The following is a 27,310-nucleotide window of genomic DNA, read 5'->3' as shown; positions in this document are numbered from 1 at the left end:
TTCCTATATTTTCAGATGTATCCGTCTCAAGTTTATAGTGTAAGGCGCTTGATTTTTTAACATTGCCCTCATCCTGGTTTTCATTAAAATAAATACATGTATGAATAGAACTTGTTTGAAGTTGTCAACACAGTATTCAGATATTCATTATTTAATTTTATCCTCATGAAATATACAGGCATGGTGTTTAAGTTACATGTATGATCAATTATGAAATGAATGAAGACTAGAGATTATCAAAACTTTTATTGTAACTTAACATATTTCATTCAAAATACACCAGAGTTAACTAATTGTAACTGACAAAAAAAAACCCAAACGTATCAATATTTGAAAATATCAGATAATTTCTATTTCATAGGTTGAGCACCCATCAGTAAATACTACATGTACAGGTAAAAAGAGTTCAACCTCATTATCACTTATCACATCCCAACATTCATTTGTTTAAATGCCATTGGCAATATCTCTTAACTCAAGCCAAAATTATGAAGAAAAAAAAAATTTGTCTATCAAATTGTTATAAATATTGAAAACTTTTGCTTAAATGTCATTTTTATTCTTACATCTATCCTCAAGAATCAAAAACATTCCCAATTATTTAGAAAAAAAACCCTCCAGAAATGGAAAATATGGTAATTGAATAGACACGAGGATCATTTAAGAAACAGAAACTCCATTTTTAGCATTTTTTATCACATTTTTTAACCTGAGACATAGGGAGAGGTTAAATATCAACATAAATGGCCAGCCTGTGGTAAAACAACAATATAATGGATTTCCATCATTTATTTCCATTCTAATATAACTAATTTCTTCTTTATTAAAATACAAAATGGAAATTGTAATGGAGCAAATTTCTGTTGTGACTTCTGTAAAATCAGGTAAACGTAATCTATGACATTGGTCATATATTGATCAAAGTTTTACCACAACTGTGGTCTAAAGATCTTTGAAGCACATCATATTAATATACAGGATTCTTTCAGTATAAAAAATATCATAAAATGCTCCACATTGTACAGTTTTATAACTGTTAAGGCCAAAAAGGTGAACATTCATTATATTTTTAAATTACACAGGAATCCATTACAATTATGTTTATGTCACTATTATTGACAACAAACCAGAAAATTCTTATTTCTTGGTCGTTTTTGGCGTATAATTCTGTGGTAAACTGAATAAACATCTAATACACATTTAATGTCATCAAACCTATTAATGCTAATTGAACATAAGGCTGACCACTTCAAGCCATTACATTAAACAAGTGCCAATTTTCCTTCACTATATGAAAACAAGAGGTTCCCAGGGGTCTGAATCGCTCACCTGGTTAAATTTTTGCCTTTTAAGGGCAATAACTCTAACAAGGAGTTGTCAGACAATTTTGACTCCATTTGATTCATTGGACACATTTGTAAACTTTCATTGAATTCTATAGAGCAGTTTCTGTGAAGGTTTTTTTTTAAAGTAATAACATCATGAACAGAAAAAAAACGTCCAAAAAGGGCAATAACTCAAAGATGGGTCAACAAATTTTCACCAAATTTTGACCACAGATAGATCTCTTCATGCTGAATAATTTTACCCCGTCAGATTTTGGTTAAACCTAACCGTTTTGGAGATATATGCAAAAATCTGCCGTCTGACCCCAATGTTCAATTTTTAGTAACAGCTACCATGTTTTATAACAGATCAAAAATCCAAATGATCATTTTGTTAAGGATGCCCTTTAAAACAAAAATATCAACTTTCATTGAATTCTGTAAAGTAGTTTCTGAGGAGATTTTTTAAAAATAAGAACATTAAAAACTGCAAAAAACGTCCAAAAAGGGTAATAACTCCAACATGGATCAACAAATTTTCACCAAAATTAGACCACAGATATATCTGTTCATATTGAATAATTTTATCCCATGTCAGAATTCGGCTACACCTAATGGGTTAGGAAATATATGCAAAAAACTACTGTCTGACCCCTATGTTCTATTTTTAGTAACAGTGGCCATGTTTGTTGACAAATCAAAAATCTCCACGTCAGTTCTATGCAGGATATCCCAAGAATCAATCATACCAAGTTTGGTTTCAATTAGTTAAGTAGTGTCAGAGGAGAAGATTTTTGAAAGAAATAACATTACAAATGTTTTCAATTACAAAATCATTGAAAAAGGGCAATAACTTCAACATGGCTTAACAGATTACAACCACAATTTGACCGCAGATAGATCTTATCATGCTAAACAATTTGCCCCGCCAGAATTTGGCTAAACCTAATAGTTTTGGAGATATATGCGAAAAACTACTGTCTGACCCCTACATTCTATTTTTAGTAACAGTGGCCATGTTTTTCGACAGATCAAAAATCCCCACATCAGCTCTATGCAGGATACCCCAAGGAACATTCATACTAAGTTTGGTTCAAATTGGTCAAGTAGTTTCAGAGGAGAAGAGTTTTGAAAAATTGTTAAAGACGACGAACAATGATGACGACGCCGCCAAGTGAGCTAAAAAGTTGTATCTAAGGAAAGCTAAATATACATACCAGTTCATTCCAATATAAAAATATGACAATCCCTGAAAACAAGTTAGCACGAAGGCATATTTGTCACAAAGGGTGCCTCAAAATTATTTTTTTTATCTGACAATTTTTTGAAAAGAGAAATGTTGCTAATCAGCAATATTCAATTTTCCCTACATGTAAACTAAAAAATTAAGGATTATGCTAAGCTAAAAACTTGTTACCTCAAAATGTGTGTAAAAACCCATCTTTCAGCCATAATAGAGAATCTGAGTAAAAGCTGCTGATTCTTATACTCTTATCCCAACACATCTTCTCATGACTTATTTACTGAAAAAAAAGGGGGAATCATTCAAAGCCAATGTGTGTTAAGATCTGGGTTAAAATTTAAAATATTTTCCAGAACATGTCAAAATTGTTCTGGATGACTTATTTGTACTGAATTATAAAAAAAAACTTTCTGACCAAAATGCTAGTATGTAAATTTATAGTAGTATTTTGATCCCAAATATAACAAGGTGCCGGTCAAATGCTGAAATCATAAATTTACAATGTGAAAAAAAAAACAAAAACAAAACAAAAAATGTTGACAAATTTTCCAGCAATTAATAGATTTTGAAAAAAGTATTTCTCAGCCTAAGCTTAAACTTCACTCAATAAGTATATTCTCAAGACATTGAAAAATGCCAACAGACATGTGCACATACGTGTGCATGACCATCTTCCATTTTCATTAATTCACACATCAAACAATTGATTGCATAGCCATTGGAGTATCTGCACACTACACACCTCTTATCTGCCATACAAGACAGAAGCTTTCAAAAACTCAGTTGCAAGATTTATAAAGTCAGGCCATGTATCAGTCAATCAATCATAACATTGATGCCAGATATTGTTGATTACTAACAAATTATTCAAATTTTTTCGGATGATCATTTAAAATAAAGAATAATAAACATAGTAAAAAAATGCACCAAAATTGACGTAAACAAACTAAAAAATTATGCATAATTATAATATCAACCTAAAACAGGAAATATAATCTCCTCTGCTACATTGCAGTTCATATAAAAGATTGTAACCAATTAAGATTTGGGACTTTTCTTTTTGGCAGCTTCCTTGAGAATTTTCAACCTTTCTAATTTACTGGTTGTAGACTTGAGCCGATTTGACGTGGTTGGTTTTAGGGATGTTACACCTCTATTAACTGTCTCTTTTTCCTGAGGTACTTTAGATAGACTAGAAGTATATTGCCTATTAATTGGTGAGCACCTAGAATTATTGTTTATATTGAACACTAGTGGTTTAGCCTGAGAACTTATGGGTGATTCCAAATGACTAGACTTGTTTTGCATGTTTGGTGAAGAGTAAGGTCTGTTTAAACAGAAAACTGGTGAATCTGACTCCAATTTCAGTAATGATTTTGATTCCCCATCAGAAGGAAGTGAAGAATTTGGTGAACTGCCATTACTTGCAGACTCTGATGAATTTAATGAGTTTACTCCCTTGCCAAGTGGTGAAGCTTTTGGTGATCTTTCAGAATAGACATTTTTCTGCGGTGACAGATTATATCTTATTGAAGCTTCGGTACTATGATTAAAACTAAATAATGTAGGGCAGTCACTATCTGATGACATTTGAGGACTAAGCTGAGTGCCAGATTTCAACTTGGTTGCAAGGTCTTTTGACAGTAATTGAGATTCAAAACCAGAAGAATCTGTTTCATAAGCAAAAGACCAATTATTCCCTCCTTGAATTTGCTGGCTGGTAGTTAAATTAGCCATGGCTGGGGTGGTTGGTGCAGTGTTAAAATTCTCAACTTCCGGTGAAAATGGAGATGAGACACTAGGTGATTTGTAGTAAGTTTTCAGTCCAGACTGGTTAAGACTTGGAGTAGAAGGAGCAGTCACATAATTCTCATGAAAAGATACATTCTGTGAATGAGGTGACTGAGCATGTGAGGTTAGTGATGTATTCATCCTTGAACTTGAAGGTGAAAATGAATTATTAAATTCTCCATTATTTTTCTGCTGCCCAATTGTATTGCCCATTTGATCAATCTGGTTTCTTCGTTTATCCCTCAACTTGTGAAGTTTCCCTGCAGTCATCATTCTCCCAGCAGGAACAAGGTCAAGGTCAGAATCTGAGTCAGAATATTTGATCTTTGACCTTATTAACTGTCCAAGTGACATATATTTTTCTGATGAAGAGTTTGATTTTCCACCATCATTCAGCGTAGCCTGATTTACACAGTTAAATTCTAAGTTGTTTGAAGAAATTTGATTGGTTTGATGTCTTTCGTGGTTATGATTGGCTGATGTATTGTCATGTGATTGAATTCCCTGGCTTAGAAGAGATTTTCTCAGTTCCTCAAGCTGTGACAGGGGAGTGTTAAGTAAGGATTTTCTCCCTTTTGAATCAGGTTCAGGCAAAGAGCCCAATGACTTTATATCAGTCATTTCAAACTCTGACAACTTGGGTGATGATTTTCTATCAGTGTATTCGGGCTCTGAAAACATGACAGGTGATTTTCTCTCTAAAGAGTTTGGTTCTGACATAAATCCTTTATCTTTTTCCAGTCTAGTAATATCCTCTGACAGCTTGGCAGGAGATTTGTGGTTTGCCTTGAAACCTGCATCTGTAAGAAACAGAAATGACATTCAGGATTAAATTTCAATATCAAAATTTATTTTTCCAACTTGATATCAGTTACTTTGAAATATAGTGATATCCATTGATTAAGACATGACAAAATCCATATCAGACTCTTTACTACTAAGTGATTTGTTAAAATTCTATGAGTTTCCTTATATAGACATGATGACATCTTTAGTGCAAATTAAACACTGTATAAATAAAATATCAAAACCATACACTTGACTATACAGATAGTATGTACATGTCAATCTAAGAATAATGCAAATAAGGAAGTGGGAGGCTTGACTGTACAGATAATGTGTACAGGTCAATCTAAGAATCATGCACATAAAGAAGTGGGTGGCAAGCTGATAATACAGTCCATCATTATATTGAAAAATATTTTCCACCAATTCAATTAATAACCAATCATTTCCTATCTCCTTCATTACTTCAAATACTACTCCATCCAAGAATCAGGCAAAATGTATATAAGATATGAAACATGAAGAAAAAAAAATGCAGAGATTATATTGCATTATCCATACCTTATAACCTCCAGAAATCACTATAAAAGTGTTTGTAAAGTTCGCCTCTTTAAGATATTGATAGATCAAATTTAGTTGAAATGCACAACCGAAAAATGGCTGGAAAATTTTCCTGCATATTTCCCTATATAAGTAGTCAGAATATAAGTCAGAGATGGCTCAGAATAATTCTAAATAGCTTTTCAGTTGTTTTCTAGATGCATTGAATATCTTCGAGGCAAAAAAGGCCAAATAGAGAAAAATGATATGCCATTCATGGCCTGATTCTTACACAGAATGGTACTTAATTAGTTCTTAATTCACTAATAGGAAAAACTGGATGCCTTTACACTAATTTGAAAGAATTTAAGATTTCTTCATCTCATCAATGGAAATTGAATTTTATAAACAATACCTGATGCACAATTCTGATGCCAGATAGATGAGTTACTGTATTTGATATCAGTCCCTACAAATCCTCGACAGTTTTCCCGGAAACCTGAGACTGAGTCTTTATTATAGTCATGATCTACAGATGGTCCCCGGTTGTATCTGTGGCGATTATATCTATGGCTATCTCTGTTCACAAGCAGTCCTGATAAATTCTCAAACGGCACTGGAAGTTTGTGATTGTTCATCTATAAAAGTAACAAAATAAATCTAGTGTTTACATCTCTTACAGCTAATTAAGAATTGGCAATAATAAAAATTTTGTCTATTGAAAAATAAAAATTTTTATAAATTAATTATAAAACATATTTTTTGTCTTTAAACATGAGAAAAGTAGCTCTGAATTTTACTGAATAGGGATGTGTCAGTATTTTTTTTATCCACTGAGATATAACAAAATTATTTTAACCAATCAGATTACAGTATTTATCTCAAATTAATTTATTAATATTTAGAATGATGTACCTAATTTCTTCATTAAATCAAATAGTCTGCATTGTTACTGTTTCAGTGAAAATTGGCTATGTTCAAACAGGTGCTGATTATTCTAAAATCTGCTCCTGACTTGCCTACCCTTTACTTTTGAAAATAAAGGTGTACCTCAAAAAAGTAATCTGAATAAAAAAAAAAAAACATGTTTAATTTGTTGTCGCAAAAAGCTGAATTTTATGGACAGAAACCATGAATATTGTGGATGAATATCAATAAAATGAATATAAATGTAATTTTTATCACGTTTTAAGCAATTTCCTGGCTAGAGCATCACTATTATCTTTACAACTACACTACTGTCAACTGAAATTTTAATTTCTTTACTCTGCACAGTGGAGTTACTCATGTCCTCAGATAAAATTGCTTCATTACTTTTCAATATTTTTTTTTGTCCATAACTAAGAAATGTTATTATTAAAACTGCCAGAATCATTTTAATATCTCTGATGTAGAGAGTGACAAAATTGAACTTTGTGTTTACAGTAATACACATTTAAATATAGTTTTTGTCCAAAGTTTTAAGGTACACCCCAAAATATGTAACCTGCACCCATACCAAATTTCCGGTACCCAAATCACTATAATGGCAATTTTTCCACTATAATTAGAAATTTTATTCTGAAATTTGATCCAAAAGTTCTGAATGATGATTTAAATCAACTTAAGTTAGAACAGGTTTTATTTAATACATTTATGATATTTTCAAAATCAGTTGATTTTATGTTCTCAAATGTCCTCAAATTTTACATTTTCTAAAAGCATGCAGATGTCAAAACTTTGCTTTAAGACTCTGGATAATGTTTTGAAAGATTTGATATTAAAAAAAAAAAGAACTGTCAGAGATAGAATTCCATACCATACCTAGTATGATTCCTTGGATCAGCAAAGAATGGATACAATGAAAAGTAGAATCTGATGCAGTTTCCATTTATCTCTCTTAAATATTTTGATAACATTGTGGTTTTCTAATGTGAAATAAAATTGAACAGGTAACAAAAATATAAGACTTTGATTTAGGGAGTTTCAAAAACTGAAAATCGAATAAAAATCAAATTTTCTCAAAAACATTTTAAAAAAACCATTGATTCTAGTCAAGCAATCATATTCTGCAAATGTATACTAATTTTCAACTGGAATTATCACAAAATAAAAAGAGAAAAGTTTGTAAGGGTACACATTACACATTTCAGAATAAACCTGTTGACTGTTGGTACAATAGTTCAAAAGTCATATAAAAAGATGGAAAAGGCCCCCAAAAAAATTCCTGAATCAAAAAATTTGCCGAACTGTAAGGAATTTGACAACATTTGTAAGGGCATAAGTTGGCCTTAAAAATGGTGAGGCTTACACCAAAAATCCTAAGGGTAGGCAAATCTGCTGTTCCATATAATTATTTTAATAATAAAAGTTTACATTAATACCTTGAAGTTGCATTAAAACATGACAAATCAATGTATTGAATACAAGTGGATACAATGATTAATTGAGCAGTCCAATTTAGGATGTATTACCTGAAGTTGTCGATGGAACAGACATTAAAGCTATTTTGCTCTAAATTTCATATTAGCATACTTGTTTCATTGGGATGAATTTTTTTTCTTCTGTGCAGAAGACCACATTAGTTTCATATTGTACAAACATGAAAATAAGGTTCATTTTTACAATAATGACTGTTATACATTTAAAAAGATTTTTTAATCCACTACACAGCCAAAAATGCCACACATCATAAACATATAAATTGCAAAATATGGTACTGTAAAACTTATTTTTCACAAGCGATTTATTTTCGCGACTTTTTGCAAATCTTTATATGTTCAAGCAATTATTATATTAAAAACGTGAAAATAAATCTTCAGGAATTAGCCAAAAACGCAAAAAAAAGTAGTCACGAAAATAAGTCGGTTTACAGTATCACATGTACATGTACAAAGCCCTATATAATTATCATACATATTTCATGTCATCTGTACATATGATCATAGCATACTGTGAAAGTACTATTGTTCATGGGATATCAAATTTCATGATAATCAAACAATGAAATTTGGTTCCCAATGAATAGGAGATTCACATTGATGTGTATCCTGAAAACTTCAAAACATCGATTTCAGGAGTCTACAAACTTGACTTTCTTCTCTGATCCATGAAAATTAAAATCCATGAATAAAGTGCTTTCACAGTATTATCATATGAAAATCACATGACCACATGATTTCAATGTGAAGTGAAGAACATATTATCATATGTTGCAATTTTGGCGGTAAAGGTATTATTTCTCTGTAAGCCATTACATAAAACTATTAATAATGTGTGGTACAATCCTTTGATCCAACCGACTTTTTCTAAACAATAAAAAGAATAGTAATTATTGTTGGAAACCAAGGATGCACATGGTACATGTATGTGCCATTGTTGCTATGAACATCAACTATAGCATAAATAAAATAGATTAAACATATTATTATCAATCATCTTACATCATTATGTATGTCTGGCTTACATTGTGCCAGTGAGAAATAAATCTCTAGAAGATGATCACACAGTAATCTCTATCTAAATACCTGATATTTCTTGACATCTTCTTTAGAGGCTTCCCTGACATAGGACAGATAGACATCAACACCAGCTATATACTCTCCCATCATCTTCTCACTAAGGACGTGACGTAGCTGTAACAAGTGAACCACCTCCTTCACTGCAATCTTCAGGAGGTTCTTTGGTAAAGGTCGAGTCAGCCAAACTTCCTGGTCCTCCTAGAAGTAAAAGAAATTATAGTACATTAAAAACGATTAGTAGTGCTATGCAAGAGAAATTTTTTTTTTTAATGTTCATTGTGGACCACAATGTCTCAGCTACCATGAGAAGCCACCCCAAAACATCAATTATATGTTAACTAAACATTGATATTTAACCAAGACTGAACACACAGAACAACTCATGCTAGAGCTCCATATCTAATTTTAAAGCACTATTAGGCACTATTTTAAAATTTTAGCAAAAAAAAAAAAAAATACGTAACTTACACGTGTAAGTATACTAGTATGATAACAGAAATTTAAACAGGTAATCAGAAAAACATTTCAAAAGTACTTGTGCCCATTAACAAACATCTTGTCCTGTTAAGTCAATTACCAACCTTTTTCAGGTTCTCTCTGACTTTCAGATTATTGGTCATATCTGCTGGTATATTTAGATGATCATACAACGAGCATGATAATCCATTGACCCATTTAGGCCAATCACCATGGTGATACAATCTGTAAACAAACACATCTGCTACCTGAAATTAGATTTAAAATTCAGAGTTTTTTTTTTAAATAGTCTGAGTTGTTTATTTTTTCAAGTGCATTTTACTTTTGAAATATATGCAAGAACAATCATCAGCCAGAAGTTGCTCTGTTCAAAATCACATTCATATATATAAAATGTGTAATTGTATAATTGATAATGAAGCAAATACTGTTTACTGTGTTATAGTTAAAAACTACTTGAGCATACATGTTAACCTTTGGAACATTTAATGTGGGAAATTCTCCCCAATTGACACTGTCTCTATATCTGTTAACATTTGGATCAGTTCATGTTGGAAATTCTCCCCCAATGTCTCCATACCTGTTAACCTTGGGTACAGTTCATGTGGGAGATTCTCCTCCACTGACACTGTCTCCATACCCGTTAACCTTTGGAACAGTTCATGTTGGAGATTCTCCTCCATTGACACTGTCTCCATAACTGTTAATCTTTGGAACAGTTCATGTTGGAGATTCTCCTCCACTGACACTGTCTCATGTGGGAAACATTTACATAAAGGCAAATTTTATTTTTCACAGAACATATAGTATTTTTAACTGAAAAACTACCACAAATCTTACATTTTTATGTTGAAGATTATGATTTTTCCATTAATTTTGTTTCCTTTGTAACAATAGGCATGTAGTCTTGATATTAATTAGTCTTGACATTCTTGAGTACAAAAATAAATATCTGTGAAAATAAAACAGTTTTGAGCACTGTGAACATATCAATATTCACAGCTGCTTATTTTTGAGGATTCTGTCAACTGGATATATTGGTGGGAATCAATTTACATGGTTTAAAAAAAATACTTACCACATGGTGTTAAATATAAATTTCCTGGGCAGTATTTTTGGGGGGATTTTCTGATTTTCTGATAACAGCCAAAATAGCAAATATTAATATGTGTATGGTAACTAATATTACACTTACCTGAGTATCAAATATATTGATGAGTTTGACATCATACTGATGGTGAAGCATATCAGAAGGGAATCTACAGTCATGCATCACCTGAAATTATATTTCATGCAAATCAGCAATACCATCTCCTATCAATGTGTATGGTGTCTATAATTACAACTAAACCTGACTTATCAGCCACCAATTTCAGAAAAAAAAATATGTCTTAAAAGACTATAATAAATTTATCCCTATGAAGTGCATTTTATGTAAAATCAACCTGTATCAAAGACTACAATGATTTTGCCCACCCTTCCAAGATGTTTTAAGGCAGGTTTTCAGTATAATTTTCGTTTAAATATATATTTTTCTTTCAGATTAAGTGATTTACCAGTACATCATTTCACCAACCTAAGTTGTCAAATTTGTAGGCAGCATATTAAAATCCTACATGTACTTAAACTTTAATTTATAGGAAGAAATACATGTAGTTGCTTTCCAAACTTGGCTAAACAATCAGTCTCTCCTTTGAAAATTTTACAAACCTCAGAAAAAAAACGAAAGGTAGAAATTGTTTGCTGAAATTAAAGCTGCATTAGCTGTTATTTTTGTAAATTTTTGTTTCTGTTGATATATACCTTAACTTTGAATTATTTCTACTAAATTGTACTTTTCTTGTACAATATCATTTGATATCCACGAATAAAATGCTTTAAATACATGAAATAGGTGTCTATATATTTATTGTCATGCAAGACAAAAAATCAACCTAGATAAGTTCTTATGAATGTGACTTCTGGTGACCTTTATCCGCACATGTGCTGTAAGGATCACTTCTTTAATAACAAACCTGATTGCAAAGTGAACGTGGTTATTCAACAACAAGGAAGACCGACGGACTTGAGTCTTAAAAAAAGTTCGAAAATAACGCAAGGATCTTTTTGAAATTTATAATGTGGCTAAAATATGATCATTATTTATTTGAAAACTAATCAAGAGATAGATGAAACGACGTTTGCTTACCTTGATATCTGTTATGTTTATTTTTTACCAAGGTTCAAGTATTTTTAACCCTTGTGAATGACCTGTCGGCAATCTTCGGAAATAATGGCGAAAAATAATTAGATCAGACCTATCGATCTTCTCAGATTAAAAAACCGTTGTTTTCACAATATTCTGTAGGTATCATTGACATTTATTGCTTCAATGGCATTACTATGAACTTTTTTCATTGAATCAGCAAAATTCAGTAGAATCAAAACAGAACAATTTTGGCAGCTAATGCAGCTTTAAATGATTGACCAGTTCGTCCAAGTCTCAATATACATAATTCTCCATTCTAGAGTGAAAAACCTGTGATAAAAACATAGACAATGATGGATTTTTGTGGAACTTATTATTCTCAAAGCACTGAAGATAATATCAACATCATTTTACCTTAGAGATTCTTGGGTCTTCAAATATAGCTTTTAGTCCAAGCTCCCAACAGTTTGGCCCTAGTGTCATAATGTCAAATATAAACACATCTTTGGTTGTGGCAACCTGGAAAAAGACACAGAGATATATTTTTATCCTGTAATAAGATTACTTTCTATAAAAGTACAGGGTGTTGAATATTCTTTGTGATTTTTGTTTAATATACAAGTATCACTTTATAGCTTTGACCATTAATGAACTGATTTGTTGATTGATATCCTATGGCAGGATTATTTCATGCATTCCTGAAAGATTACCTTTGATCAATTGAACAGTCCCTGCTCATACTAAGCCCATACATCTAAGTACTACATCATTACTAATAAAAGGCTGTCTTTTATATACTCTTTAAAAAAAAATTTGATCCAATTCATAGTTCTATTGTTCTTTTTCAGCTTGATTATCCCTACACAGAACCATAATTACAAACAATTTTATCATTGTATCTGTCTGTCTTCACCGCAAATTTTAGTTCTCATGTACATGTATAATAACTTAATAAAGAAAAGAGTTGTTTTCTTGATTAAAAAAATAATTCAATAAATAAATCAGGATAATAAGAAATTAATCACAATAAAATCATCCACTTGGGAAACGTTTTGTTCTAAGGCCTGGTCTGAGAATCTTTTATTATTTAGCCTAAATTGTTAGCTTTTCTGACTAAAAGGTAATTCCTTTAAGAGTGCCAACCTGTATCAAAGACAGTTTTCCATTCCTTCCAATACAAACACCATTTAAAGATACTCCAATCTCTGACTGGTCCTTTAAGTGGTTGACCTGACAACACATAATTATGTCAAAATTATATAATGAAGAATTTTCAATTCATGTATTTTCTGCATTTGCGAAAAAATGAAGACTCCAATAGTATTCCCTGTTTTTACTAAAAATGAAGACATTAATACATTCCTGGTTTTAGATGAAAAAAAGACATTAAACCTCTGCGTTTGGAAAATTTCACCATTAAAATTCAAAATGTAGTTCCATACCTAGCATTAAAATATCTTCACAAAACAGAAATATTGCTAAATGTTTAAAATGTATAGTATCATTCTAACTTACAACATCGTGAAATCTTTGATTTAGTTTTGAGATATAGAAACAATCCTCACAATCCAAGTTTTCCTGGTCACTACTTGAATCATAGTCAGAACTCCTATTTGCTAAAAAATAAATCGCAATAAATTTTCTGTAATAAATATAGAAGTGAAATCATCTACTTGATTATTGATTTATCCTGCTCTACAATTATATAAGAATTTTCAGCATTGGGACATTAAAAACAAGTCTTATTGGTACTTTTTTAAAACTTAGTTATTAAAGAAATCACTCCAGATCTCTCCAAAGAATACTTTCAAATTTTATTTTGAAATTTTTGACTATGATAGTTTTGTATTCTTATTATTCTGGATACAGAAGTTGAACACACTATGTGCACCTGCTATATGAAGTTTCAAATTCATGTAATGAAACTTTTTGAAGTTCATACTGGTAAAAAATATATGGAGGCACTGTCAATCATATACCAAATAACTATATGATGCCATTTGGTATAAGTACAATCTGGGCCAAAAACCTTTTCAGCTACTGCTGCTAACCCAAATTAGAAATTTTAACAAATGTCCAATACAAATATGAACATTTCTACTGAATATTTACTGGCCCAAAAACTTTTTTTTATTAAAATCTTGCACTAGGCTCAATGCTAAAGGTACACAGTGTAGGCACAATCATTGTATTACCTGGTTTCTGTGTATCTTCAGTAGCAATGCTCTCTCCTTCAGTTACAACATTTCTTAGAAGGTGTGACGATTGTTCAAAGTCTTGGAGTCTTCTCAAGTGTTCTGGGGCATACTTATTACAAAGTATCCTGGGACCATTCTCTCTATTAAAAACAACATTTGTTGTAAAAGCATAAATGCATGCAAATACATATACAAGACAAAATGAAATATAAATTATATTGCAGGTACATGAAAATTGAAAAAAAGTTTGCATGTCTTGAATATCTCAACTTGTAATCAACAAACATGAATAAGTTTCAAGTTAAACCGAATGCAGACAGTTGAGAGTTTGTAAAGAGAAAAGTAGGTACAAACTATTAAATGCCAAAGCTATGAATTAAAGAAACAAGAGGCTCCCAGGAGCCTGAATTGCTCACCTTGTTGAATTTTGCCTTTGAAAGGCAATAAATTGAACAAGAAGTTGTCCAACAATTCTGACTCAAGAAGTCTTTGGTATGACTATTACAAAATCTTTTCAACAATTGAAAGTTTCTTTTAATCTATCATAATTTTCAAGATATTGACTGAAAACTATTAAAAAAAGTCATTTTTCCCCTTTCATGGGCAATAACTCTTACAAGGAGTCTGAAGACTTTTGTAGTCCTAATAATATGGATCATTTCAGCTATTGGAAGAATTTGGATAAACCTAACTATGAATAATCGAAAATTGCCACATCAGTTCCATGCAGTATACCCCAAGGAACATTCATACCAAGTTTGGTTTTAATTGGTCAAGTAGTGTCAGAGGAGAAGATTTTTGAAAGAAATAACATTAAAAATAGCAAAAATGGTTGAAAAAGGGCAATAACTCCAACATGGCTTAACAAATTAAAACCAAAATTTGACCTGAGATAGATCTCATCATGTTGAACACTTTTACTCCAATGTCAGAATTCAGCTAAACCTAACTGTTTAGGAGATATATGTGAAAAACTACTGTCTGACCCCTATGTGCTATTTTTAGTAACGGCGGCCATGTTTTTCGACAAATCAAATATCCCCACACCAGTTCTATGCAGGATACCCCAAGGAACATTCATACCAAGTTAGGTTCTAATTAGTCAAGTAGTTTCAGAGTAGAAGAGTTTTGTATAATTGTTAACGACGACGACAGACGACTACAACAGACAACGACGACGGACGCCAAGTGATGGCAATAGCTCACATGGCCTTTGGCCAGGTGAGCTAAACAATAATAAAACATCCACTTTTTGACATTTCTGCTGTTAAACCCTTCTTCAAGGTGTATGTAAGTGTATCAGTTACATACATGTAAGAAAGGAAGAAATGACAATTCAGCATACCTTTTTTCCTTTCCTTGAACAAGTTTGTCATCACTTTCAACCTTTTTACATTCATCTGGCAGAACAATTACTGAAAAATGATACAAATATTAAATCACATGTATAAAGACTGCATTAATCTGTAATAAACACTCTTGGTTCTAAGCGGATCAGTAATCCTGCTAGGCTTTGCCTATTCCCTACCTACCGATTAAAATGGCCTTGCGCTCATCTTTCAGCATTTTTTTTATCTTTGAGAAGGTACAGATGTATACAATACCGATTTTGATTGTTGTAAGTCTCATTGGTGATTCTTAATTGTAAAATGATATTAATTTCCTACCTACCTACAGTCGAACCTTGTTAAGTCGAAGTCGAAGGGACCATGCAAAAATGTTCAATTATCTGAGGTTTGAATAATCTGAGGTCGAGGATAAACCGGAAATACCAGTAGTTTGGTTGACGATTGTTTCCTGCATTTGCATCATTTGTTGTGCTTGTACATGTGCATGTACTTCACTTGACACAGTACTTCGTAATGTCTTGCATTAATTACATACCAGAAGATATTTTTTTGTATGTTGTAGTATCATGTATACTGAACGGCACCGAGTATTTTAGTGAACTTTCTTTTTTATCTTTTTACATCGAAAACGTCATAAATTCATAACATGCTGCTTTGTATGACTCACAATCAGGAGTATCTTCAAACCATGTGCTCTACATTACATCCATAAAATTTCACTAGCGAAACAAAAATAGTCGTTGAAATGCACTTACGTCTGTTTGATGTTTAATAAAATAATCAGATACCATTACAATTTATCTGTATTTTTAAAAATTTTTATTAAAATATAAAAATATCCGATATCACTGTTAGTGTGAATTCCGACATGCAATTACTAAAATTTGTTTCTTTTCACTAACGCACAATTTTTAATTGATTAAAAACACAAATCAATCCATCAGAGGGTCAACAAATTAATTTAAAAAGCCACGCTAATCCTTGTTAAAACACACTTCAACCATGGTTTGTAATAAAGCAATTGCAATCACTTTTCGGACTAATTAGTCGACTTCGAGACATCAGGGTTAATCAACCTTGAAGTCCTATCAAGGGGACTGATTGATTACCTTTAGTTATCCGAGGTTTCGATTCATCCGAGGTAAAACTGTACAGGAGTAAGGGGAGCTTTACTGGGACTTTGTATTAAGTTCGAGTTATCTGAGATTTCGACTAATCCGAGTTCAACACATCGAGGTTCAACTGTTCTTACCAACAATGAACATTATGAGCCTGGAAAGGATAAACTTACGTTTATTTAATTGAGGTCTTGTACAATGGTATGCAGCCCCGTATGTTGTATAAAACTATAAAATTATAAATAGAGGAACCATATGACAATGTACACTAAAAGGTATTTTTTGCCCCTACTAATGTAGATTGAGATTGATTTTACATACGATGGACACATAATTTTTTGTGGGTTTTAACAGATCTGGAGCTGACATGTCAGTTAACTGCAAGTAGTTTTTAGTTTATACATTTGTGTAATTTATATTCAGTTACTTTTTTTCTGTTGTAACAAGGGACTCAAACCTTTTTGAACTGATTTTTAGGGATGTTTAATTGCGTAATATGTTTTCCACAGAAGCAAGATTTTAAAGGGGACAGGTTGTGATCATGCCAAAGTACTTTAACCCTGCCACATTTTTGCTTCTGTCCAAAGTCAGAAATTTCTGTCCTCTGTATGTCTTAATTCGTTTTCACCTTTAGTTTTTTTTTATTGTTACCAGAGTATTTAGGGGCAACTCTTGCTGAACCTGTGTATAATAATATTTTGGGGATAGCTGCAGCCTGCCTTGTGGTGTGAGGGTTTCCTCGTTGTTCATTGAAGACCAATGAGTAGCCTTGGGCTGACATTTTCATCCCATTGGGGTTCATGTCTCTTTGACATATTCACCATACCTATTCTTGCTATAGTGTGAATTTTTAAACATAGAATAATACCAATCTGAATATCTGTTAGAATGTGATAACATATCCATGTTGTAACAGACCCCAAAAGGTATTAACTAAGGTTAAGCCTTCCTTCAGAATAAGAAAGTGCTGATATTTTCATTACATACCAAAAGAATAATTTAGTTCCTGGTTCTGCAAAATAATAAACAACGAACAAAAAAAAATTATTAGTAAAGAAACTTAACTTGAAGTATTAGATTTTAGCTCTTTCAGTCAGTTTTAAATATTAAAATAAAATTCTATTATCTTAGTTACACTACCATCAACCTAAATTTTAATTTCTCCACTCTTCACAGTGGAGTCACTCATGTTTTCCACTCTTAACAGTGGAGTCAATCATGTTCTCCACTCTTCACAGTGGAGTTTTTTTATGTCCTCCACTCTTCACAGCACAGTTACTCATGTCCTCCACCTAAGTAAAAACTAGGATAAAATCTCCATTTCATTACTTCTGAATATTTTTTTCTGTCCATAACTGAGAAATGACATTAAACTGCTAGAACTATTAAATATACCTTGGTATAAATGCACAAGCAGTAAAGAAAAGACAATTTCTGAAATGGTGACTCCATTGTGGAGAGTGGAGACACTGTGACTCCACTCATATCTCTACTATGAAGAGTGGAGAAATTAAAATTTGTGTTGACAGTAATGTATATTCATGTTCACATTATAATTGGTCTTACTATCTATAATGTCCTCTTGGAAGAATGTCTGTAGGCCATTTAACTTCTTGCCTGTGTCTGCAATTACAACTACAAAAGAAAACAAATAAACTGACAATTCTGCGAGTATGCATGAAAATATGGTTTCCAAGTCTCATTTGTTTTGCTTATTTTAAGTTCTGAATTTCTACTGTTGAGAGCATTCAAAACCAAAGACCAATTTTTAAATACTTTGCTACTTGCAGGTACTGGTATATCAATATCATGCATAGTTGTCAGAATTTTCTATTTTTGTATGGTATTATTATCAAATTTTTTGTAGTTCAGAAATACTGTGAAAGTACTATTGTTCATGGGGTACCAATTTTCATGGTTTTCGTGGGTAGGTGAAACCACGAAATTTGATTCCCATTGATGTGTATACTGAAAACTTAAAAACTACAAATTCAAGACTCTACGAATGTGAGTTTCCTTCCTGATCCATGTAAATTGGTATCCACAAATTCAAGTATTTTCACAGTAGTTATTTTCATCCTTTTATCATTATATTTATGCATTAGTGGTTCTGTTGAAAAGTTTGCAGTCTACACTTTATAAACAACCATGTCCTATGCCTTTGACTCAAAGTTTAAGTGGGAGTTAGGCCAAAAAAAAAATATAATAGTAGGAGTTAGGCCAAAAAAAATATAAAATAACGGTCTTGTTTCCTGCTTCCAAGTAAGGAATAAAAGGGTAGGAAGGTAGTGATATTATTTTAATTTTCAAAACAACATTTTAGATGTAAAATTGATTTAATGGGGAAACAATCTCAACTTTAAAGGTAGGCACAAAAAATTGGGTAGGTAGGGTAGCAGGACTTATTATTTTTTGGGGTTCTTAAGGTCTTATTCTTGTGAATTCACATTCACAAGAAGTAAGAGTACACGAATGTAAAAATATACATGTAATATATTAATTTATAGATTGCTTACAACCAAAACTTTCAGAAGAATGATAATGATCACTCTTCTACATGTACATGTATTGTTAATATTCATGCAGTTAGACAACATGAGAACAAAATTTCTAATGACAAGAAATTCCTGATAATTTTCTTTTCATACTAAAAACAAAATGGTACAAGTGAACAACTTATTTTATCATTTTCAATTGGAAGAAGTTCTCTTCTGACAATAAACCATTGAATTTTCTTGCTTTAAGTTGAAGATCAAGTTTACTAAAACACTGGCATAATTTCATAGGCATTTATAGGGACAGAGCGTCAGTTACATCCAATTTACATATATGTACAAAAATATAGAAGCTCTGAAACATAAATTTGTATGAGGTTCACAAATTTTATCTGGTGAGATTTCTGTTCTCTCATAAATCTTTGCCAAATCTTGTACATTTGCCTCTTGGAAACTTAATTAACAGCCATGACACGGCATGTGTATGTAAAGACATATCAGAAATACTCATACCAGTATTGTGGTACCTTGAATAACCAAAAGCCTGTCAGTAATAATCAATTTTGCATCAGTTTTTTTTTAAATTAGTCACATGTCTTTTAAGCAGAAAACGATTCACCATAGGTACAGAAATCACAATATTTTGACATACAGTTTGGTTCACGATACATACATTATAAGAGCTGCTTACACTGCAAACAATTTTCAGTAGGAAGACGTAACTATAAAAAACTTGTATTTCCTTCCTTGGATGATGGTATTATTAATATTTTGACAAAACAAAATTGATTACTTAATGATTTTAGAATTGATAAATCAAATCTTAATTTTCTTTATTTTCCGCAATAACATAAGCAACATTGTTTATGTAAAAATGGCAGGGCCTAGCAAGACTGAACGCTGTATCCTGATATGTATCGTAATGCATGTACAGTATTGCAATACACATGTATGTATCGTTTGCAAAAAAGTGTATCATTACACCCTTACTGTATTTCTAATGCCATATTGATTATTACAGACTAAAGAGTTGGGTACTTAAAAAATTTTGTAATATGCATAATAAACAACTTTTTTCATGAAAAACTTATAATATACAAATGTATATTTAAATAATGTAGGAAGCAATTATACCACATTTTTACTATCTGGTTTTTCATTTATTTCAGCTACCCCAGTATTGGACCTTTCATGGCCATTTCAGGGGACCAATGCCTCCTTTAGATTAATTTGTATGAACAATTACAGTCCTTGAACCGATCCGCCTTACTTTTTGACGGATCGATAACCGATGACCAGTGACCAATCTGATCACAATTTTGTTACATGTATGTAAAATGACAGAAGATCGGTTCATGTAAATTAGAATACTTCAGTTGGAAGAAAACCAATATAATATCACATTCAAGTTATCTTAAATTTAAGATATTAAATCCACATACTGTATTTTGTTACAAATAAAACAAATTTAAAAACTACTTGTATGTAATTAATTGATATTTAAAACAATGGCATTTAGTAAATATGTGTTAAATTTGTCAAAGGAATCTAAAGGAATCTGTAAAATGTTAACTGCTCAGTGGTCACGTGATGCGATTACCGGTTTAACAGATCAGTTTGATGGATCAATGACAAGCAAAAACTGATTGGCGATTGATGACTGAACACAATTACAATGTATATTTGCATGGGGCTGTTCAGATACTGTACCCTCATTCAATCATTGAAGTGAAATTGATAGAGTGCTATGTTCTGTAATTGGAAAACTAAATGATATTGGTTACATTTTACAGACTGAAATAAATGTGCATTAGGTACCAGTATCGTATTGCATATCCCTGAGCGGGTGTACGTCAAAACATGGATGCTATAAAAATATAGTGCATTTTCTTTTTTTGCCTCTCTACAAACTAATGTTTCATCAAAAGATATGAACAATGACTTAAAAAATAGAGCAAACATCACACTGTAAGATGAAGAACTTTTTTAAAAGAAAATCTAACATAATATCATAAAAATGTTCCACTGAAAAGGTTGGTTTGGTGAGTGCAAAACGAAAGTGAAAGTAGGGAAAATGGCTGTTTATAGTTCAAGACTACTTTTCTGTCCAATCTTCGTGGACTCACCCTATTTTCTTTGTGGGAAATTATTTTTTCACATGTCCTAAGAAATGCTACATAAATGAAAGTTTTATTGAATCAATTTACATATTTTATTTTAAATCCTAAAAATATGCACTTCACTATAGAAGTCTATGGGAAAATCAATACGATACTGAGACCATTATACAAGGAATCTTGAATTTCAGTTTCAACGTCATGCATGTCTATTGAGTACTGAATGCTACAATTAAGTACAATCAGTAGCATGTCTTGAATTCTTCTGATTCCTAGTAAAATAAAACATATTGAATAGAAATTAGATTAATTAGAACTATAACTAAGTTCGAACTCAACGTCTCAAGTCTTTTTAAATACCCAGGTCCTCAAATTGTGTATATTTATTTGTCGATCTTTTCAACTATAATATGCACAAGCTAATACCTTTCTGTAATGATATTTGTTGAGTTTGCACATCAAGGAGATGCACATAGCCTTCGTATGTTCTACTTTCTGTTACTAAACTAACTCTTTTGCCGATAAAATTTGCCATTGTACCAGAAAGTTGGCAAGGATGTTAGTAAATTATGAAACGCGCCAAGGAGTTATCGGTCTTTTTATAAAAACATAATAGAAAAAACCAATCTCGGATAGCACCGAAAATTCGCTTTTTAGTACTTGTAAACTGAGAAACGAAACGAAAAAGGAAATCCTCTTTATTCATCATATATTACAAATTTCTTATAATTCATTTACTTGTTTTTTTTTTGTTTTGTGTTAAATTTTCTTAGATAATCTAGAAATCTTGATTAGTCATACAGTAGACAGTGTTATAGAGCAGATCACCTCATCTGCTCTGTCACAAATTTTCTGAACAGCAAGACATGTACATAAAAAACAACAACAACAACAAACAAAATCAATTTTGATTGAAAAAAAATATTTTCACTGTATTAATATTTTCCATCACTTATATTGAAACTTCTTTTTTAAATTTATGCGGTAGCCACGCATGCAACCGGCATGTAGTAGTCAGTATAATGATGGAGTGCGGAAATTTGAAGGTATATAGGTTACAGACCACCAATTCAACCAATGAGCATTTGGAACGTACGCAAAAATAGTCCTACGCAGAAATTACCCCTGTTCCTCATAGTGCTGTGAAAAAAGTTCTCATCTTATTTAAAAAATTTAAACAGTTTCTGAAAGGAAAAACATTTCCGTACATTTTATAGGTGCATTTTGCTTCTTGTGATGTGAAGCCTAATCTCCATAATGATTTTTAAATATACCCCTATCTTGTGAAAACACTGGGATTTCCCATGCTATTTATAAACCCTTCACTTCCGGTGACCAGTACTGCACTGCAAGTCTGCTAACCCCAGATGCCATTCTGAGGATTGTGAGCTGACATATGTAGAATCATGCTGATATTATAGTCCTCTGCAGGTTAAAGTTAAGGTGAAGTCCAGAGAAGCCATTGAATATTGTGAAATTAGCATAGAAGCCTATGGGAAGTGGAATTAGTGGTTTTTAGCCTTAAGCTGAAGCCAGGGCAAAATGAAAAGTTTCTTGAAATAGCTTTAAACTACTTGAAGATCTTGTTAACTTTGCCATGAGAGGAATACACCACAAAAATCCTTCAAAATATGCATTTTTTTAAGTTATAGGTCCAAATTATGGAAAATTGGTCTTTTTGGCTGATTTTTATGTCCTATCTTGTAAAAAGTGTAGAAAAGTTAGTAAAAATATCAAATATTAAACTTTGAGGGCTATATTTACCTAAATATGGTGGTAATAAGCACTTGAAATCAAGTTTTGTGTAGATTTGAGCAAAAATTAGGTTAGAAATGAGGAAAAACTCACTTTCATTACTGCGGTTAAGGCCATATAAGCATTCCCCTATGGCAACATGGAAAATCCATTATTGAGCACTTTTTTTGCTTTAGGTGCCCTTTACTGGTCATGTTTTAATGTGAAAACACTGTATTTACAAATTTAAAGCCAAATATATCACCTTTTGTGAAAATTTAAAGATTTAGGATTTTTGAAATGTGATCAAGAAAAAGGGGGAGGCATGTCAGAAATAAATTTTTTAAAATAGACCAATTTCTCAGAAAATGATTACTTTTAAAACCATTTCTTCATTAATATTGTTAAAAAACAAGTTGTGATTGATATTTTTTATTTGAAAAAACAGAAAAAGTTCTTTGCAAATATTTAATGCATTTAAGTATGGTAGAATATTGTCACTTTTTTGCTCTCACAACTTGGTTACCCTACATTTAAAAATCAAATATTTAAAAAAGTGCTTGTCACATTTCACTGAAACTTTGCAAATGCATTCAGTATGTGTGTAGGAAGATACCTATATAGTTATTTATTTTTTCTAAGACAAAAAGTGACTCTTTAGGTTACAGACCACCAATTCAACCAATGAGCATTTGGAACGTACGCAAAAATAGTCCTACGCAGAAATTACCCCTGTTCCTCATAGTGCTGTGAAAAAAGTTCTCATCTTATTTAAAAAATTTAAACAGTTTCTGAAAGGAAAAACATTTCTGTACATTTTATATGTGCATTTTGCTTCTTGTGATGTGAAGCCTAATCTCCATAATGATTTTTAAATATACCCCTATCTTGTGAAAACACTGGGATTTCCCATGCTATTTATAAACCCTTCACTTCCGGTGACCAGTACTGCACTGCAAGTCTGCTAACCCCACATGCCATTCTGAGGATTGTGAGCTGACATATGTAGAATCATGCTGATATATAGTCCTCTGCAGGTTAAAGTTAAGGTAAAGTCCAGAGAAGCCATTGAATATTGTGAAATTAGCATAGAAGCCTATGGGAAGTGGAATTAGTGGTTTTTAGCCTATAGACAGATAGTCTTGTAAAAGGTTATTGAGATACAAATAAATACTTTCTATCATACCAAATATTATTTCTTAGCAACCATTACATTGTTTGTCATTCAAACATAAAAGTGCAACCCGGGCGCTTTTAGTAAGAGCCCGGAGTCGATCGTCTTTGGGCATTGATAAACTAAGAAACGAAACAAAACGAAACAGAAATGAAATCTGAGAAGAGGTACAGGTTACAGACCACCAATTCAACCAATGAGCATTTGGAACGTACGCAAAAATAGTCCTACGCAGAAATTACCCCTGTTCCTCATAGTGCTGTGAAAAAAGTTCTCATCTTATTTAAAAAAATTAAACAGTTTCTGAAAGGAAAAACATTTCTGTACATTTTATAGGTGCATTTTGCTTCTTGTGATGTGAAGCCTAATCTCCATAATGATTTTTAAATATACCCCTATCTTGTGAAAACACTGTGATTTCCCATGCTATTTATAGACCCTTCACTTCCGGTGACCAGTACTGCACTGCAAGTCTGCTAACCCCAGATGCCATTCTGAGGATTGTGAGCTGACATATGTAGAATTATGCTGATATATAGTCATCTGCAGGTTAAAGTTAAGGTAAAGTCCAGAGAAGCCATTGAATATTGTGAAATTAGCATAGAAGCCTATGGGAAGTGGAATTAGTGGTTTTTAGCCTACACCCCGAAATGTGTAACCTGTACCCGTACCTAATACACTGTACCCAAATCACTATACCGCCGATTTTTCTATTATAATTAGGAATTTTATACTGAAACTTGGTCCTAAAGTTCTGAGTTATATCAATTGAAGTTAAAATTAGATGAAAACGTGATATTTTAAAATTCAGTCGATTTTTAATATGTTCTCAAAAATCCCGAAACGTGTAACCGGATTGATTGATTGTTGGGGTTTAACGCCCGAGCAGCAATATTTCAGCTATATTCAGGCGATGAACATGAAAAGGATGATAAAATTAACATGAATGATGATGAAATGAAAACAAGGGATGGGACACAAGGATAATAGGGTCGATAAATTTTGATTGCCGCAAAAAGGGAAATAGGTAGGGTCGCATTTTTTCGACAAGCTTAGCGCTGCTGCAGGCCTATTCTTTTGACACCCGGACCTGCACGGGGCTGTGTAACCGGAAGTTACTGTACCAAAATATAAATTAGTGATTTAGTGTCACTTTAGTTATCCTCTATATGAACGATCTTGTACCGGAACTACCAAAAGGCGTACACGCTTCCCTTTACGCAAATGATCTTGTTCTGTGGTGCTCAGAGGAATTCAAAACAAGGGCAAAGTACAGAACACAAAACTGCTTTAGACAAGGTAGTGACATGGACTGACCAATGGTATGTTATACTTTCCCCGAACAATAATCAGTACGGCTTAACTTGAAATTGAAGACCAACTGACATATATATATGTGTGTATTACATTTGACAAAACAAAATGCATGGAAGCAGCATATAACATCGGCTGAAGCAAAAGCGAGAAGAAAATTGAGCATCATAAGGAAACTGGCAAGAACAAAATGAAATGCAAATAAAATAATACAAGATAAGTTTACCTGTGATATGTCCACCCACAGCTTGAAATGGGGACTAGCTCACGATTGACAGCAACAACAAATTAACCACTAGACCTTATAGACAAAGTTCAGTACCAGGCACTACGAATAATCACAGAAGTGATGAGGACAACACCAATACAGAGTTTGGAGGAGATAATGAACATACCACCGATTAGTAAAATTAATGAATGTAAAGAAATGATACAAGCCATGAAACAGCAGTGTAGTCAAGATCACCCAATGAATACTAGACTAAAACAACTTTCATCAGGCAGACTTATAAGACTCACTAAAAATAGTATGGCCATGGCATGGGTAGTAAAATGTAAAAAATTCGTTAAAACATCATTTTATTACAATCTTTGCGTATTGAATGGATCTAACTCATGACATCAAGTCTCTGTGCACTGGATGACTTAAAGAAGACCACCAGATATGTAGAGAAGCATACATCAAAGTGTGAAGGCGTACGACAAGAAGAATATACTACATAAAAAATAGAAACACGTTATCTTTTCGAAAAAAGTCAACTTATTCAAATTCTGCAAGATTCTGAGATGTAAAGCTGCTGAAATTGTTTCTAGTTTTATTCACATGTTTTAGCAGTTCTCTACGAAAAAGTTTTAAATACTTTTTAAATATATATATTAATTTTTGACACAGCAGACATCCATAGCTCTTTCAAATATGACTAACTATAAGTCTTTTAAACACGGGCCCTAAGAGAATAGGTATTATACTCTGGTACTCTTAGGTCTGACCTAAAATTCATATAACCAATCCTAAATGTTTGTTGAATTTATATATCTAGACTAGTTTAAGATATTTTTATAGAAATTCTAAGGTGGGTTTTTGTATACAGATACATCATGTTATTAATACATGGTTCTAAATTCAAATCGCTTCTAATTGTCAGTTCTGACCTTTTCGGATCACTGGTTCCAACATTTTGCCATGTTATGTGTTTAAAATGAAGAGGCGTTTTGTTTTTTGTAGTTTGGACAATATTTATCAAGGCGGAATTTTATTTTCCATGGCTGATCTCATTTTGGTATTAAGTCTCACATTTTTTTTTTGGTGTTTTTTTTTTCGGCAGATTCCGATTTTAGGACGTGTGCATGTTTGTTAGATCAGCTGGGATATCATTCATGTAAGTAGGAATTTGCTAGAGTGGCAAAAGACCTACATCTACTGGGTCAGAAACCTACTTTCATGTTCCACAGATCGTAAATACAAAAAATACCAATCAATCGATACCCTGTACACGTGTGGAAGGAGTAACCTCTGCCATGGCGGCCGAGTATGTGCAAAGTTCTTGGCTGGTATGTTTTAACCACTGATGCCAAGTTGCTCACAATTCCAGGCGAGTTCAAAATAAAGAGAATTGTTACTAATCAACAGTTTATTACGACTATACATAAAATACATGTTACAGCATGAAAAGTTATTTTGACATCAGAAAATTAAGAAAACTCACATATACGGTGCGCTCAATCAAGTTATCATCTAAAAGTTCTCAAATTCCTTAATACGGATGGGATCTATATGGTACAGGGGAGCAACACAACAGACATCAACAATCGAGGAATTCTCCATATAGCGATAACTTCCTGTTAAGGCAAGTTACACTATCGTCAACACATACAATCTACGACCTCAGACCACCGTCCGGCACCTCGGACCATTGTCCGGAACACGATAACCTACTGTTAAGGCAAGTTATACTAACGTC

At 32.4% G+C, this 27,310-nt stretch overlaps 1 protein-coding gene across 1 annotated transcript; it reads right to left on the bottom strand.

Moving 5' to 3' along the window:
• Window positions 1-231: 231 nt before the first annotated feature.
• On the bottom strand, window positions 232-21,708 carry LOC148603476 (uncharacterized). The gene is made up of 12 exons (XM_088552636.1): window positions 21,554-21,708; window positions 18,082-18,150; window positions 15,394-15,463; window positions 14,046-14,188; window positions 13,366-13,466; window positions 12,994-13,080; window positions 12,265-12,369; window positions 10,858-10,938; window positions 9,767-9,910; window positions 9,192-9,383; window positions 6,101-6,323; window positions 232-5,159 (listed from the first exon to the last, which is right to left on the bottom strand). The coding sequence occupies exons 1-12, from the start codon at window positions 21,660-21,662 to the stop codon at window positions 3,607-3,609; spliced, it is 2,877 nt and encodes a 958-aa protein (XP_088408762.1). The 5' UTR covers window positions 21,663-21,708; the 3' UTR covers window positions 232-3,606.
• Between the last annotated feature and the right edge of the window lie 5,602 nt (window positions 21,709-27,310).

Source organism: Perna viridis, chromosome 11, assembly GCF_037379345.1.
Source record: "Perna viridis isolate PV_CMFRI_1.1 ecotype Kerala chromosome 11, ASM3737934v1, whole genome shotgun sequence".
Taxonomy (NCBI): domain Eukaryota; kingdom Metazoa; phylum Mollusca; class Bivalvia; order Mytilida; family Mytilidae; genus Perna; species Perna viridis.
Note: the sequence above shows the minus strand (reverse complement) of the source record. Positions and strands in the feature narration are given on the sequence as shown.

Coding starts and splice junctions, on each gene's coding strand:
- LOC148603476 (XM_088552636.1), bottom strand. CDS start 21,662: ATGGCAAATTTTATCGGCAAAAGAGTTAGTTTAGTAACAGAAAGTAGA. Junction 9,384..9,766: donor TCAGAGAGAACCTGAAAAAG/GTTGGTAATTGA, acceptor TTTTACTTCTAG/GAGGACCAGGAAGTTTGGCT. Junction 5,160..6,100: donor GCATCAGAATTGTGCATCAG/GTATTGTTTATA, acceptor TGTTTCTTACAG/ATGCAGGTTTCAAGGCAAAC.